The sequence below is a fragment of the Trachypithecus francoisi genome, unplaced genomic scaffold (assembly GCF_009764315.1).
Source record: "Trachypithecus francoisi isolate TF-2019V2 unplaced genomic scaffold, Tfra_2.0 Lachesis_group12, whole genome shotgun sequence".
Classification (NCBI taxonomy): Eukaryota; Metazoa; Chordata; class Mammalia; order Primates; family Cercopithecidae; genus Trachypithecus; species Trachypithecus francoisi.
In genome coordinates this window covers 43,869,741-43,887,221 of record NW_022681457.1, presented here as the reverse complement: position 1 = coordinate 43,887,221, position 17,481 = coordinate 43,869,741, and the positions used below count along the sequence as shown (strand labels likewise).

Genomic DNA, 17,481 nt, shown 5'->3' with positions numbered 1-17,481 from the left:
GGATGTGGAGCAACTGGAACTCTCATATGTTGCAGTTCAAGTTTAATATGGTACAACCACTTGGAAAAATGGCAGCCAAGAAGTGGAAAAAAATCCAAATGTCTAACAAGTGAGTAGATATACAAATTGTGGTATGTCCTCACGATGGATAATACTCAGCAATAAAAAGGATTAAACTATGGACATTCCCATGTATATGGATAAATCTCAAAAATATTCCTCTGCATAAAAGCAATAAGATCAGAAGGAGTACTACACACCGTATGATTCCATTTAACTGAAGACCTAGAAAAAGCAAAACTTATCTACATGGACAGAAAGCACATCAGTGGTTTCTGATGTGTTTATGGCTTAGGGCCAGAGGAGAATGACTGCAAAGGATTATGCAGGGTCCATCTGAGGACACAGAAATATCACCATGCTGACGATTATAAGGGTGTACAATTGCCATACTCCATCAAACTATACACTTAAAACAGGTGCTCTTATTGCATATTTTAAATTATACTTCCAAGTTTTTAAATGTCACAAAAAGATATCATTATAATAGATAAAATTATATCATTTTTATGGAGTCATGTATTATAAGGGTAAATCATGTTATGAAGTTAAACCAAGAATTTAAGAAGAAATCACTAAGGAGGAAAATCAAATAGTTTTAATAACCTAAGACATTATAGCCATGTCCTCAGGGGACTGGGAACATAGAGAAATAATAGGCTATTTTAGTCCTCATGTCTGAAAATAGAACAAGTCCTAGGAAAAAGGTGAATGTTTTCCTCATAGTAAATCAGGGCCCTTTCCCCCACCAAAAAACTGTTTATACTTTGGAAATAAAAAAGACACAATTATTATTAGAATATGTAAAATGACTTTTTTTTTTGAGACCAAGTCTTCCTCTTGTCGCCCAGGCTGGAGTGTAATGGCGTGATCACAGCTCAGCTCTGCCTCCCAGGTTCAAGGGATTCTTCTGCCTCAGCCTCCCGAGTAGCTGGGATTACAGGAACCCCCCACCACGCCCGGCTAACTCTTTGTACATTTAGCAGAGACAGGCTTTCGCTATGTTGGGCAGGCTGGGAACTCCTGGCAGTCAGGATCACCTGACTTCAGTTGATCCACCTGCCTCGGCCTCCCAGATTTTTTGTATTTTTAGTAGAGACAAGATTTCACCATGTTGGCCAGGCTAGTCTTGAACTCCTGACCTCAGGCGATCTGCCCTCCTCGGCCTCCCAAAGTGCTGGGACTGCAGGCATGAGCTACCGTGCCTGGCCGTAAAATGACTTTCATATTGGTAATTGTTGGATAATCAGCATTTAGACTAGTAAATACTAGGCATTATTTTAGAGATGCCAATCTCTCCATAGTGTTTTTGTTTGGTTTTTTTTTGTTGTTGTTTCTTTTTGAGACAGAGTTTCACTCTTGTTGCCCAGGCTGGAGGAGTGCAATAGCATAACCTTGACTCACCGCAACCTCCGCCTCCCAGCTTCAAGCAATTCTCCTGCCTCAGCCTCCCGAGTAGCTGGGATTACAGGCATGCACCACCACACCCGGCTAATTTTGTGTTTTCAGTAGAGACGGGGTTTCTCCATGTTGAGGCTGGTCTCCAACTCCTGACCTCAGGTGATCGCCCGCCTCGGCCTCCCAATCCAAAGTGTTTTTTAATTAAAAATGAAAAAAGATCAATATGAAAAATAATCCTTTAGTTTCATTTAATTAACTTTTATTTATTTTTTGAGTTGGGGTCTCACTCTATCATCCAGGGTGGAGTGCAGTGGCATGATCTCAGCTCACTGCAACCTCTCCCTCCCTGGATTCAGGTGATCCTCCCACCTCAGCCTCCCAAGCAGCTGGGACTACAGGCATGCGCCACCATGCTCGGCTATTTTTTTTTTCTTGGTGTATTTTTTGTAAAGATGGGATTTCACCATGTTGCCCAGGCTGGCCTCGAACTCCTGAGCTCAAGCAATGTGCCTGCCTCGGCCTCCCAAAGTGCTGGGATTATAGGCATGAGCCACTGTGCCCAGTGAAAAATAATGGTTTAGAACTCTGAAAACCATAGGTACTAGAAAAAATGTATTCCTGGACATTTAATTGTTCAGAATATATCTCAAAGTGGGATAAAAATATCTTGGATCTATAACTACAGTATGTTCTATGTATGTAATGCTGATGGGAGCATAGATGTGAACCTGGCCCATCAAATTTTCTTGCACAATTGAAGAGATATAACAAGGGAATTTTACTGTTTTTTTTTTTTTTTTTTTTTTTTAAGTAATTTTCAGAATATTTAGAAAACAAATTGAGGTCATAATATGCCACTTCAGTAATTACTGATTTTTCATTCCCAAACCTCAAAGTAAATAAGCACAAATTAGTTTTAAAATATTTCATTTCCTTTTAAAAATTCACTTACATAAAATAAATTTAAGGTTTTGAATTCAAATATAGGTGCCAATTTGATTTATGTCCATTTCTTCTATATACCCCTTTGATCTGCATTTTTTATATAAAGTCCCATGACTTAGGCAGGCACAATAAGGCATAATTAGGCATTAAAGACATGGCATCCCAGATAGTAAGTCTTCATTCAATATCTGCTGCCCTAATGAAGTTAGCACTGCTTCTGGTAGAAATGTAGTCTGTGTCCCTTTTGAGTTCTTCCACATTTATGCTTGGGAAGCTTTTTACTTCACTAACTAAGGTATACTGTTAACGTCACCTGAATTCAACCTCACTGAATAATTAACAATTCTAAATTGTTCAAACCTAAATTAATAAAATTTTACTCTATTTCTTTCAAATATTTTTCACAAGTGAATCCCTACCTCTCAGTGGTAGCATTTGAATTCTAATTATGCTACACTATCTGTAGCTATTCTGCAATCTATGAAGCATGGATGTTCTGCATTGTGGGAGATGTAGTTCACTGACCACATTTTCACCTGAAGGCAGTTATGTTTAATATAAACATCTGACTCAAGTTCTGTGTGCTAAAATATCTGACTGACAGCAGGCATTCCATAAAATAATTTAAATTCACTGGGAACATACTATATAAAATGGTAAAGCATTTGCCAGTTTCATAGCAAGCACTTTCATTACTTTAAAAATCTACATTCTAGTATTTAAGCACTCTAATACTTTTTCGTTAATGATTTTTCAATTGGAAACACACACACACAAAACCAACTTGTAAAACACAGGATAGAGTTTGGCTTTTTCATTAATTTTAGCAAGTGTGAACAATAATTTCTCTTGCTAACAGACAAAAATAATTTGACAAAAAAGAAGTACGGCACTGGGAAATAATAGATTCGGAATGGAAATATCATCCTCTTAGATATGAATATTCCAAATCAAAATTAAACTTGACAGTAGATTCACTTACCAATATTTTCTGTAGGCATTGAGACCCTTGTTGGTTCTAAAAGATTGTCAGCTAGGACAAAAGCTCCTTCTTCCAGTGTATCGAGTAACATTGTTGCAGTATGTGCTTGTTCAGAAGAATTCATATGTTTCCATGATTCCAAAGCTTCAGGTCTCAGAAGGTTGTCCACTGTGTCAACAATTGCCTGTATCCATTAGAAAACTATCATTAGTTTTGACTGCTTTTAGAACCAAAGTGATTTTCAGTTGCTGACGAGTGACAATCGTAGTATTTATCTGTCATGATGATTTCCTCTTACTTCAAGATGGAAGAACACCTAGACAACATATATCTGGTCCATTTTAAAATATACCTGGACCATTTTAAAACAGGACTGACTGAAGATTAACAGACTGCTATTTGATTACAAAGAGTAAGTGTAGAAAGGTGGATTGTTTCTATTTATTTAATCACACCTCAATTGTTGACAGTTGACAACCACCTGTGTCAGCTCTTAATCAGAGACATTACTCTTACAGGTAGAGTCAAAACTACTAAAGTCATCCTATTTATAATCTCAAGATTTGAATATTCTAAACCAAAAATACTAATGTCTTTGGAGTAAATTAATATGTATGCTTGAAAAGTAAACTATATTATTTTTAGGAATCTCAACTAAAATAGTAACCAAAATTATTCCTTATAGACACTGTCTACTTACAATCATTTGAAAAAAACAAAACAAAACAAAAAGATAGCATTAAAGTTCATCAACTATCTGTGAATATTTTCACTCTTCCAATTCTCTGTCCAGCTAAAAAACACTTGAGCATATACTTTAGTTCATCAACAATGATCTGCTTTTAAAGGGATAAAGAAAGGAATCAAAATTAAAGCCTCTACTGATAAGTTAAAGAAAACAGGAAAGCGGAATCAAGTCTTCATAAACAACCAAGTTGTAAATATTCACATAGGTAGGTTTAATTTATTGCTACACAAAATAACATTAAATAAAATATAACTCAGTTAATCAACTGCAGGCAGGATCTTATACTAATACACTCTGTAGCTACGCACTATGCTTTGGAAAAGTGAAGTCACTAAGTTTATTTACTCTATTCCATTCACCCAGTCATAATGTGTCATTATGCCCATAAACACATAGTTCTGATACACTGGTAATCACTGAAGAAAAAGAACACACATTGTACAAAAAGAAAAACAATAAAAATTGCTAGCGTGAGGTACTATATGAATGGGGGGAAAGCTGTTTGAAGCTACTGTCAGAGTAAGATTAATTAGCTTAATCCATCTTAATATCCTCGTTCTGTCTGCCTTGTGAGCCACCACGACCTTCCTGGCAGGTGGAAGATACTTCCAAGTGGCATTAAAGGCTTTTTTTCTCCCTCTAATGGGAGACAGAATAGTCAAAATACTCACACTGATGCTGCAGCCATTAACTAGAGTGTAACAGAAATTGGTCTGCGGAGGCCAGATTCATTAGTCACCAAGAAATATAGACTGGAGCCTCTCTCTAATCTAAGTCACAAATGAATCCTCTGTCACAAAGTGGGAACTCGCTTCATTTGCATAGTGTAAGTCAGCTTCTGATTTGTAATTTAAAGAGTTTTATTAGTCTTATCTGAACAGAGAAGCTAACTTGAGACATACTGAAAATGACACTGGTCAGAAATTAAGGTCATGCTGAAATTTACTCCATGTACACATAACTTGCTAATGGTATGCTTTTATTAATGTGAAACACTCCTTATTTATTACTATTTGTACTTGTCTAGTGGGATCAAAATGATCATTAGCCTAATCATATTCCTGAAGTAGTCTCTTTCTGCCAAAGGAAAAAAAAAAAGCTATTCTTTTCCAACTGAGATGTATGTCCTGGGCAACATACCAATTATTACATTTCATACACTAATACCTTAAAGGTGAACTGAACACTGAAGTTTAAAAAATTCTACAGATTTCAGCAGTTATTTCTCTGCCCCTATTAAACAGGCTAAAAGGGGACTTTCAGACCAGTATTACCTAAAAATAGACTTTCCTACTACCTTTTCTTGTAAAGTTCTCAGGTTCAACAATGTCTAATACTAACTAGTGAGACGTCATTTTTTTCTAGACCTTGTCAACCAAAATTAGTGAAGTCATGGCTTTTAAATAATCTCTAGTCTAAGAAACTACAAGACTTATTTTGTTATTACTGTCACAATATATGGATTCATTCTTCAAGGTTTGATTTACCACTGTTATAGTCCCCTGAAGAGTAAGGTTAGAAAATAACTATTTCCCCAAAAGGAACTTCTAAAATTCACAGAACAAAACAAAATGCAAGTTGGTATTATTATTTTGATCTATCACACAGAACCACTACGGCATAATTCCACTGTTAGCCTCAGCATGTTTCCTATTACTTGGATATACCAGGGAGAAAACCCGGCTGGAGTGGACAGGGATTCTGAGCTCAACAGTGACTTTCTGTTCCTATTAGCTTGATAAAAAACAGTATGTAACATATACAGATATCACAGTCAAATTATTTATATTTCATTTTTAGTAACCCATCCCCATATCAACCTGATTCTAGAACTGACTCTTAAAAATTTCAGAATAAAGCCTATTTTATTTAAGAGTATACCACAAAGATAAGAAAGCAGTGACTTTTTCATGCACATACATTATGACTATACAGTCTTTGATATGATAAACTGCCGAGAATATATCATAGCTGTTTTACTCAAGTTGTTTTTTAATCCACAGAGATGACAACCGGAACCAAAGAGACTACATAATTACTTTCCAATTAAGAGGATATTTCATTAAAATTCGTGTACTTTTGGATGAATGGAAAAACAGCAGAAATCATTAAAAGTAAATTATTTGCTTATTCTGAGAGTAATATACCTGTGAAAAGCCAACATTTGTACAGCTGATATGGGGCACATTATATAATTATCAAAGACTGAAATACATTGGATCATGCAGCAAGATGATAAAGCGTGGCAGGTAGCTGAAGAAGGGAGAAAGCAGGGTGACAGCACAGGAGAGATACCTTAAGGTAAGCCCTGCATGTCTTCTCTCGTTTTTGGAGCTTTTAAGTAAAAGAAAAGAAAATCAGAGGTTAGATTTTTATCTGCTGAAAATGAGGAAAGAAGAAATCCTCAAAAATTAAGCTGGTATTCCAGAGGTTGAAGTTTATATGCAGTAGTCCTCTGGAGTCTGAGTCTGCACTGACCACCAAAACTGCTTATTTACAGTTTTTTATTCTATTTTATTAGGTATACTAATCTAAAATATGTTGACAAAAAGAGACAAAATATATACTGCAGTAAAAAAAAAAATTTTTTAACCAGGTAGAACCACATTAGGCACAGATTTTGGGTTCCTATGAACCTAATATAAACACTTATAGTGTGATGAAAAGTAGCAATCCAACTTTTGTCATAACAGGAAAAATTAATGGCACTGATAACAATATATTCCTGGAGACGGCAACTTGTCCTTCTTCCAAAAGGTGCCATTGAAAGAAATATTTCAGTGGCTAATATTCCTATGTGTGTCACAATTTTTGCTGCAACTGTAAGAGTTCCATGTATTAACATACAAAGTATATCGACTGTATAACATGTAATCTCTCCAGGTGCAGATAATGCATTATAAACTGATAGTATTGACCACAATCAGAAGGATAAAGTTTGGCACCAACTAAGATCTCTATCAGGTAATTAACATCATTTACACTTTTTTGGGAGGGCAGGGCACATTGCTCTTTTCTCAACTGTAACTCTTCCTTGGAAAAATGAACCAAATTAGAAATTTTGCCTCTAAATATATGTCCCGGGACCAAAGATTTGGCTCTCAACTGCTGTAAGACAAGAGCTGCCATACCAAGTGTCTAATTCAATATAACAGAAGAGTTCTCCCTACCTTGTTATAACTCCGTCCCGCTGAATCTTTTTCACTAGGTTTCAGTTCCTGCAGCTGCGCATCAAGGATATCCACCAACTGCTCCATCAATCTCACTGAAGAACTTACATCCCCAGCAAACACTGGCCCTTTGGTATGTTTTGCCAGTTCATTGGCAAGACTAGCAGCATTTTCTCCACTTCTGATCTGAAATGACAATTTGTATTACTTCATTTAAATTTTTTGCTCTGTTTACGGCTTCTGGTTCTCCTTGAGTATCGTCATTGTGGTGAAAAAAATCTGCAAATGTTAAATTCTCCAACTAATTAAAACCGATAACTTTCTCTTCATCTTAGAAGTTTTAAGGTTCTTAGATCATCAACACACACACACACGATTCTGAACCAGGCATTTAAAAAAAAGAAAAAAAAATCTTTTCTCAAAAATTTCAGCCATCTCTCTCATTTCAGTGCAACCATTTAAAATTGTTATTTTAAAGTCTTATTTATTCCAATGATCCAGAATTTAAATCAGTATGTAATCAGCATTATACTGAGGGTTATTATCTGATGTTTATTCGTCCTAAAGGTAGACGGAGGAGAAAATAAAATGGCATTGCATTACACTGTAATATTAAAGTTACTAATGCCTTTTAAAGTAGTTTACTCATTCTACCATAATCATGTGTGATATAAACATCTGCTTGCATTCTGTGGATTCAGTTGCCAACTTAATGATCCCTATTTGATTTAATAGGCCAATGCAGTTTGCCTTATGAACATCAAAAGAAACAGAACTAAATATGAATAAAATTAACAAGCATGTACTCACTAAAAAGCTTAACAAAGAGAACAGGATACCCCCAAACATATGTAACTTTCAGTAAACAGTTTACAGACAAAACTATGCGTATTTTTTTTTTTTTTACTTTTACACTGAACAAAGAGCAATAAACCTGGTTTTAACACACAAAGCTAAATAATTTATGTTAGAAGTTAATGCCCTAAATCACAAATGTGTCATATTAAAAGGTTCCAACCAACCTTCTGAGCCAGCTGATTCACCCAGTGTGAGGTACAGTTGCTAAGATCAGGGCCCTTAGGGTTCCATGTTCCAGTGGAAACCATGCAGAGATATGAGGCAGTTCCTACAACAGATGTAGAAAACAACAGTGAAATTGAAACCATTTTTCTGCATGCATTCGGGAAATCAGCTATGATGATCCTGCTCTGCGTGTTAAATTTTGAATAAACTCTAATGCAAGTATTTGACAATAACTGACAAAAAGTAGGGTATAATGCAGATTATAAATGGTAAATATGAAGTCAGCATAGAAATACCATATATTTACAGCAAACAAACAAAAAGCCCTTGATTTTCTTGGGACTCATCCAAAGTGATGCTTATAATGAGAAAGGCAGCTGTAAGGAAGACTCACTAGAGTCTTGGGGCAAAAATCTCAGGCTTGACATTGGTCTCTGAAAGGGAGAGGTAATTTATAGTGCCTGATCTTAAGTGACTTTTACATTTTAAAAAACTTTGTCCATAGATGTTATATTACCAAAGCACAAAAATAAAGTTAGCTACTGTAAACATCACTTTCTTCAAATAAAATAACTTCATTGTAATACAGAACCTAGTTACTAAACTGAAAAATGTATGCATGGTATTTTATAGAAAATACCTCTTGTTCCCTTGGGGCATGGTCGTTCAACCATCATCCCCCTTTGTGTCTGAGGCCACTTTATCCCCTTGGAGTCTAACGCTTCACAGAATCTCTCTGGCAGGGGAAAAATATTTGTTACAGGTGGAATTTTGGTTGTAGAAACTGCTGGAGGTGGTTTTGTCCCTTTGCTTCCTTCCTGTGATCCAGCTACAGTTGTGCTCATGGGGCCTTTCTGTGAAGTAGTGCTTGTGGTTGATATTGTGGTTTTGAACAGCTCAGCTGAAGAAGTTATTGTCACAGCTGTGGTAGGCACTATGGAAAAAAGATGAGTATATTAACCTCAAACACACACTTGCGCTCACATACAGCCACGCACACACACAAAACCCTACCCCATCTGTCTGTCCCCAAACCAAGGAAATGAGAATTACTGACAATATCACTCGTGAGTAAGAATACATCTTTTCATATGTTCCAATGTATTCATACTGATGGCTAAGAGAAGGTAGGTAGTTTAGGCTTTACTATAGAGTTTGCTGTATGACTCTTAGATTTATTTCTCAATGAAATATGTGATAATACAGTTTAAGTATAATTTCATCACCTACCGTTTAACAGGAAATGTGGGACAGTTTAATTTAGAAAAATTCTATTGTATAAACTCACATTCTATAAGCAATCAAATTCAAAGCATTAATAAAACTGTGATGATTATATATAATTAGGACGATAAAAAATTTAAAGTCACCCACTTTACATATTGCAAGAAAACAAATACTGTGACATCTTTCCACCCAGCAGCCGTTCTTGCCTGAGCATGATCAGCATGCCTGATTAGATCCAAAAAGAAGATAAGCTTGGCATGCTTGCGCTGTTTTATTAAGGAAACATCTCAGGCTTCGGCATCGTTACCTTGGAAAAGGTAGGTATGAAGAAGCAGCTAGTTGCAGTCAGAAGTGGAATCTCTTACCAAGATAAAGCATCAGATCAAATCATGCCTAATTCAAAACAACCCTTCATATCTTAGTGACCCTTAACAGAGAATATAAAAGAACTATCATTACACATTTAAAAGCAAAAATGTTTTCATTATTTTTAAAGGTTATTTTTGCCTTCCAATGTTACTACCAAACTGTTAAATCCACTAGGTTTAAGAAATAATGGAGCTCAGTGTTTCCTTTCCTCCATTAATCACCACTGAATTAATTTAAACAACAAAAATCTGTTAGTAAAAATTTAATACTACCACTTAAAAATTGTTGAAGGAAATCACACGAAAGTTTTATCAACATTTACAGATTATTGGCTCGGCTCTTAAAACCTTACATATATGATGCCTTAAATTTAAATTGTTGTAGAGCAAATGAAAAATAGCTATGTTTTCAAATCATCTTAAAAAATATCAACTTATTTTACACTTTATCTATACATGAGATAATAAGCTATGATACTAGAATTTATTAGAAAACATGTTCATATTATCACTGATATGTTTACTATTTTAAGCTCTGGTCCATCAATCTTTCTTTATATAATTCTAATACTATTGAGAGTATATGACGAAAAAGTAGTGTGACATGTTTCTAGTTCTCTAGTAGTTACATACTTCTTGTTATCAATAAGTACACTATACATGTTTTATTCCTTTTCCCCCTCTATCTCAAGAGAAACTTCTAAAGCATGTGTTTTATTTCCAGGGCATAATTTATTGACCATATGAGAGATGACTATGTACATTAGTCAAACATCATGCCTAGCCAGCTGCTGCAGAAACCTATTCAAACCTGCCTATCTTTTCTGTAAAGCACTTGCTTGACATCTTGTTAAACCTCTGTAATTTTCTTTTGATTACAATGCAGCCAGGCTTTCAGTGCTTTCTCAATTAACATTTGTCAAAGGCATCACAATCTTTTGCAGAAGTGTCAAATGACTGCTGCTGGATCAAGTCTTAAAGGGGAGTCGGGAATCAGAACAAAAAAAAAGAAAGGGGCAGAGCAAAATGCTTGAGTGCTACACTCTCTGATATATCCCTGAACACTGTACTAATTAGTACAAATTTAATTACTGAAATATGTATTAATACTACAATTAGTGATTTGTTAGCTAAACATTAGTCGAGATTCCTAATAACTGAGTCAAGACAGACAATAAAAAGACCTCAATTAAAAGAGCAAAATTTCATGCAACATTCTACAGCCATGTTTCCATTGTTTTTTTGATCATTTATTTTTATACCTTTTCACTCTTTTGTTTGTTTTTTTTTGAGACGGAGTCTTGCTCCAGGCTTGAGTGCAGTGGTGTGATCTCGGCTCACTGCAACCTCCGCCTCGCGGGTTCATGCTATTCTCCTGCCTTAGCCCCGAGTAGCTGGGATTACAAGTACCCATCACCACACCCAGCGAATTTTTGTATTTTTCGTAGAGATGGGGTTTCACCATATTGGCCAGGATGGTCTCGATCTCCTGACCTCGTGATCCGCCTGCCTCGGCCTCCCAAAGTGCTGAGATTACAGGCGTAAGCGACTGTGCCCAGCCACCTTTTTACCTTTTGATCACCAAAATAGATGAAAGGGAATCAACTTATTCTTCAAAGATAAATGAGTAAAATACTGGGATATCATGAAAAGAAACATGATCGTGAAGCTTAAGTGACAAAACTAAATCTTTTAGAGGGACACACAGAATTTCTGGGATTTTGGAAGGTTTAAGTTTAGCAATACTAGAAGAAAAGCAACGTTTTTTTCTCATGTGAAGGCAAGAAATGCAGATATATTTCTAAAAATTATTATTTATTTCCACAGGTGGAAATGGCCCCAATAGGGCATCTGGTAATGATAAAAGCATATGCTGACTTAGCATTTATGTGCCAGGTGCTATGCCAATCAACATTCACGGATAATTGATTATTTTATTATTATATCCTTACCACAACTCCATGAAGTAGGCACTATAATTATCTTCCTTCTACAGATAAGGAAACTGAACGATGAAGTTAAGTAATTTGTTTAAGGTCACTTTCCCATACTCTTAAATGCTATGATCTTACTTTCCTAAAGATTTTCATAGACTCCAGAAAAACATGGCATCCAACGAGTAACCTTGCAGTTATCTGGGAACATTTAACTGACATGGTGTTGTATATAAATCTCTAAAAGAATAACAATTTGGAAAGAAAATATAAGACTAGAATAACAAACAATGAGAAGGTCCATAATGAAACACAGCAAAAGGTTCAAAACTCAAGAATATCCTATAAATAATAATAGAAAACACAACTCACAATAGAATTATAACTCTAATCCAAACCCTTTTTATACAGCTCTAGTTATCCTGATGCCGTATCACGTACTCAGATTAGCTGACTTAGGATTCTACCTACCATTTATCACGTGAGTAGAAACAAAATACCTAAGAAATGATGTTAATAAACATGATTAGTAAATACCCATGAAGATTTTAACACATAAAAAATGTTCAATTTACTCTGGTTATGCACTAAGAACTTCTATTTATTACCAGGGTTTTCCTACATGAAAGGGTTTAAAGACAATAGCCATTTATGCCAAGCATAATGTTCTCCTCATTGAGGTCCAAGAAGTCACCCTCACCCCACTGTTCATGAAATGAACTCTAGAGTGAGTCTGCAGCTTGGTAAAGCAAAAATGAGCACCTATTCAACTTGCCCCTGTTCACTGTCTAAAAACACTGATCTTTTATACAGCATTCTTTATCAGTGAAAAGGTATTTCCGGAAGTATGCATTCTATGCTATGTATAAACAAAACTGGCTCTCTTGATAAAAAATTTTTCCTGGTATTACAGAAGTGTATCACCTCATTAGTTAGTCTAACACAAACGTTGAGGAACTGCCAAAAGCCAAGTAAAAACACATCATTTTCTTTATAATATTTGGGATATCAAATCTGCAGATAGATTAAGTAAATACAAAGCAATCCAGATTAAGACATGAAAAAGAGTTAAAATAGGACTGGAAAGGGTTTTTTCTAAGGCCATTCCAGAGAGGGAGAAGGTGAAAGAGGAAAACCAGACCTCGTTTAGGGTAGTGGAGCAAATGAATTACGCAGGGATCACATAAAGCTCAAAATTTACCAAAAAAAAAAAAAAAAAGATCAGAGCACAAAAATAGTATGTGTGTGCTTTTAGGAATGAAAAGGCTTGGATTTATAAATGGGAAAAAGTATTGAAGCTAATATAATATTAAACAGTCCACAATGAAAAATGATATGGATAATGAAAAAAAACAAATGGATAATTTTACAGCACAATTTATGCCTTGGCCGTATACGTGATAGCAAATCCAGTACAGATGACTTGAACTATGAATTTCAGCAAAATAAGTCAATCACTGCTTTATGACAGGCAAAAGACCTCATTTCTCTGATTGCTCTGTTCTATCGGTTTCTTGGATCTTGTTTCTGAAAAGCGGACAGTGGCTTATTGGTTTGACCTAAACTTGTGGGCCAGAACAGTTCTGCAAGACCCCACCTACATGCATATAGGTAGCACACATCTTGGGTGAAAGAGATGGGAGTCTCTAAAAGCATAATATAAATTACAAGGGGGGAGGGAGAGGGAGAGGGAGAGGGAGAGGGAGGGGGGAGAGAGAGAGGGAGAGAGAGAGAATGAATATGGGTCAAACAGCAGTGAGAGAAATTTAGGTCAGATAATACTTTCATCACTAAGGGCTGAATAAGGGGTCAATATGAATTTTCATGTTCTGGGACTATTTAAGAATAGCTATTTTGGATGACAAAACATAGTTGTAGGAATATACAGTTGCTACATCTGCCAAAGCTTCTAATTTTCAAGCCTGTTAACTGCTCTTTCCAAAAGTATCTAAACTATCAAAGACTTTTCATCTGAAATGGATCAAATTATTTACTAGAATATACGACACATGTGGAGGATGATATTACTAACCATCTTTGTATTCACTGAAGTACTTTGTGGCAAGTAGATGTGTAATGTTTTTATTTGTTGAAGTGAATTATACTCAACTTTATTCACAGTTCTTCAAGTTGTTGCCTGAGTATGAATTTGCAATTTGTAAAATATTTTCTTTCTTTTTTTTTCTGAGGATGACAAAAAATTTACTGCTACCCAAGACAAATCTAACAACTGTGAGACTAATACAGGATACAAAAAGGTTAACATGAGGATCAATATAATTTTAGCCAATGCCAACACAAGTTTGTCAATGCCTTAAGTTTGCCTTTTGACAAACCTATAGGATAAAAAAGCAGTACTGTAGCAGCAGCTTTTGGAAAAACAATTGAAATAGATGAAACAAACCAAACTGCTGCCTCATGAGCAAACACACGTATACATTTTTAAATAAATGATTCCAAGATACTATCAATAAAACTATCAATGCCCTAAAAGAAGATTTCATTGTTATAAATTTAACAATGAACATTACTGCTATAACTATAAGCCAAAAAATACAAACATAAACTGATTTAGGGAAAAAGGGATTGTACACTAAGTCAATGGATCATTATTGTTATTATATGAACAAAACTCACATATTTTGGTATCCTACAATGACTTAAATTAGAAATTCCATGACAAAGAGCTGACTTCTGCTTTTGAGGTCCTGACCGTATGACAATATTGAAAACTGATTAATAGCATATCTTAAAATACGTATGGGTGTTTGTTATGAACATATTTAATTGTGTATACTTACATTGCTTTAGTAGAAGAAAAAAGATATTAGTCTCTGCCCCACCCTATTGAAGACATTAATTTAATCACTCCAAAGAACGTTCTAGTTCCTAAAATTTTGAAATAATGCAATAATTTCAAGATTAACTCAGTAAAGTAGGATATTAATTCAGATCTTAAACACACACTGTTCAAATAAAAGACTTATAAACAGTGCAAGTTCTATAATAATACATTAACAAGTTATTCTTTCATCATGAGTATGAGATAATCTTGTTTTAATGAAATATTCATTTATCATCAAAAATTATTTCCCACAAAATTGAACTCACTTAATAAACCAAAGTATACTTCCAAAAATTGAGCATTACTTTCTAAAGTAATGATCCTCCATAAAGAGAATACAAATCACACAATGCTAGCATATCTGTCATCGTAAGTCATCACTTGGGATCATTTAAAGTTTAGTTCATGTGATTGTTAAAGTCACAGAAATATTGACTTAAAACCGTCACTAATTTATCAGAAAATAAAAACATGTAATTTTACACGATAATCTAGAAAAATATTGGATGGCTCCCTCTCCTACCCAGAGAACAGACACCAAAACTTCAGAACGCATATACCTGGCATTGTACATCAAGCCCAGCCATTCTCCTGGGACTTCCTAACACATGTATCCTTTAACCACTGGCGCCAAGAAGTTAAAAGGTCTGCACATAGATTGTAATCAATTCGGCAGTTAAGTAGGGGAAAACAACCAAACAAAAAAAGATTGCTAACAGATTTCTGGTTGGTATTATATTTTTAGCAATGACAAACTAAACTGATCAATAATGCCACAATTTCTTGAAGCCAACATTAAAATGAAGAAATTGAGAAAAAGTAAACGAACCATAATAAGGCTAAATGTACCACAACACTGTCCTTTGTGCTTTAACTATGAAAAGGGGAAGAAAATAGGAAAAAGAAATTAAGAAGTCTTTAAAAAAAAAATGCTATTCACAAAATGACATAAGCATTAGCAAGTAAACATTCTTACCTTGGGCAGGATCAGGTGGACCAAACTCCAGAGAATACCGTAAAATGAAGTTATTGTTCCACACGTAAAGTTGGTTATCTCTTGGATTGTAATCCACTGCAGCAATATACTGATACTGGTTGGGGAAGGGAACATCTACATATTCTCCTCGGTTTAATCGGGTATTATAAATGTAATCAATTGCGTTCTTGCCTGTTTCACTTTCATTGTCTTGATAAACTGACCTAACCACATAGAGGACTCCACATATCATAAAAGCATTTGATGCGGCACGTTTGTCGTATACAGTCTCCCACGTTGCTTCGAATCGAAGAGTGTATGGATTCAGCTGGCTAATAACTATCATTCCATTGTTCTGTTCAGTGGCATAAATGACCCACAAGCCATTTTCATCAACTGCTAGGTCGATATCAGTCTTTCCTCCCCACCTGTATGGGGAGGTATCATGGTAGTTGGCATAGTTAATTATGGCCTCGCCACTCTTAATTCTAGTCCTCAAGTCAAATTTCACAATATTCCTCGTTCTTTCTTTGTTAAAGAAGACAGCACCATCATATACCACAAATCCAGTACCATCTACTCGATTTGGAAGTTTATACGTTGTTGTTTGGCGACTATTTTGGAAATCTTCTAAAGAAGCATATTCTATTAAAGTATCGGTACGATAGGGAGTCCAGGGCATGAAATAAATTTTATCTGCAGCCTGAAGAGGGTCCTTGCACCAAGCACCTGCCTTTTGTTCAGCTTCATATATACATGGTGAGTCCACAATTGCTTTCAAGGTCCCAGGACACACAAAAACTAACAGTTACAGAGAAAAGACAAAAATTAAGCTAAGTTAAAAAATTACACAAGTAAACACATTTCAGTGGTCACAAATCAAAAGGGAAAAATTCACATTATTAGCATTCAATTTTACCAAAATTTATACTTAATACAAATACTACCCTTATTTTCTAAAGTTAGCATAATAAGTGCATCAGGCTACAAAGTAACTAGAGTTTATTTTCACTAGCAAAAGCCTAAGTTTAAGATCATTCGTAAGTGGCTGACAATTTAATTTTTTGCTATGTTTTCATTTTATAATCTGTTAACCTATGTTTTAAAAGTCTGAACTTGTGCACAACAGTATATATTTTATTTTATTCCAAACATTATAACCTTCAACCTCCTACTTCACCTATGAGCCCCCAAAAGCAAAACCATGAAATAAGGCAAATAAAACAGAAAATCCAACGTGAAGACTTATTTAGAACTTTTACGTAAGTTAGACTGAAAACAAAGGTGCTTCAATTTGAGGAACATAAATATTTGGAAAATGCAATTAGGAGCACAGAAAAGTAAATATAAGAAAAGCAGTGATGAAACAATCAGGAGGCCCTGTAACCATGGCATGCTATGAAGAGGGTTCTGGAAGCCAGGCAAGATGACACTTTAATTATAAGAAAATATCCAAGGGTGTCAGAAAAAGAGATAAAGGGTAAAAAAGAAACAGAGAAAGGGCAGCTGCCCCTCGCCGACTTCAAAATTTTTACCCCATCACCAGATTTAGCAGTCATACAATTTCATTGTAAACAGTTGACTTCCTTACGAGGTGGCATTTATGAGATCCTGCTGATTATTTTTAACACAGGAGTGTTGTGGGGAGAGGTGAGGGAGGAGGTTAACATCCATAAGGCACATAACAGGGAGCTGGGGTTCAGACTGCATACATTATTTACCTTTTTGCTCCACTTCTATTTTAAGCATCGGAAGAAAAATAAAAAAGGTGCAAGGAAAAAAGAAAAAAGATTAAAATAAAT

The 17,481-nt window shown here is 35.3% G+C and overlaps 1 protein-coding gene across 12 annotated transcripts in view; it reads right to left on the bottom strand.

The window, feature by feature from the left end:
• Positions 1-17,481, bottom strand: part of ADGRL2 (adhesion G protein-coupled receptor L2) — a 196,318-nt gene that overhangs the window by 33,778 nt on the left and 145,059 nt on the right. For 8 of the 12 annotated variants that reach the window (XR_004440647.1, XM_033225401.1, XM_033225396.1 and 5 more), the window contains exons 5-10: positions 15,680-16,480; positions 8,970-9,263; positions 8,329-8,432; positions 7,307-7,492; positions 6,432-6,470; positions 3,389-3,572 (exon numbers count right to left, since the gene is read on the bottom strand). Coding sequence is in view for 11 of the 12 variants with exons in the window: in XM_033225401.1 (XP_033081292.1) it covers positions 3,389-3,572; positions 6,432-6,470; positions 7,307-7,492; positions 8,329-8,432; positions 8,970-9,263; positions 15,680-16,480 (1,608 nt within the window). In the remaining variant the exon portion in view is untranslated. The remainder of the gene's footprint in view (positions 1-3,388; positions 3,573-6,431; positions 6,471-7,306; positions 7,493-8,328; positions 8,433-8,969; positions 9,264-15,679; positions 16,481-17,481) is intronic. The other 4 variants (XM_033225405.1, XM_033225404.1, XM_033225399.1 and 1 more) reach the window with 1 other exon arrangement.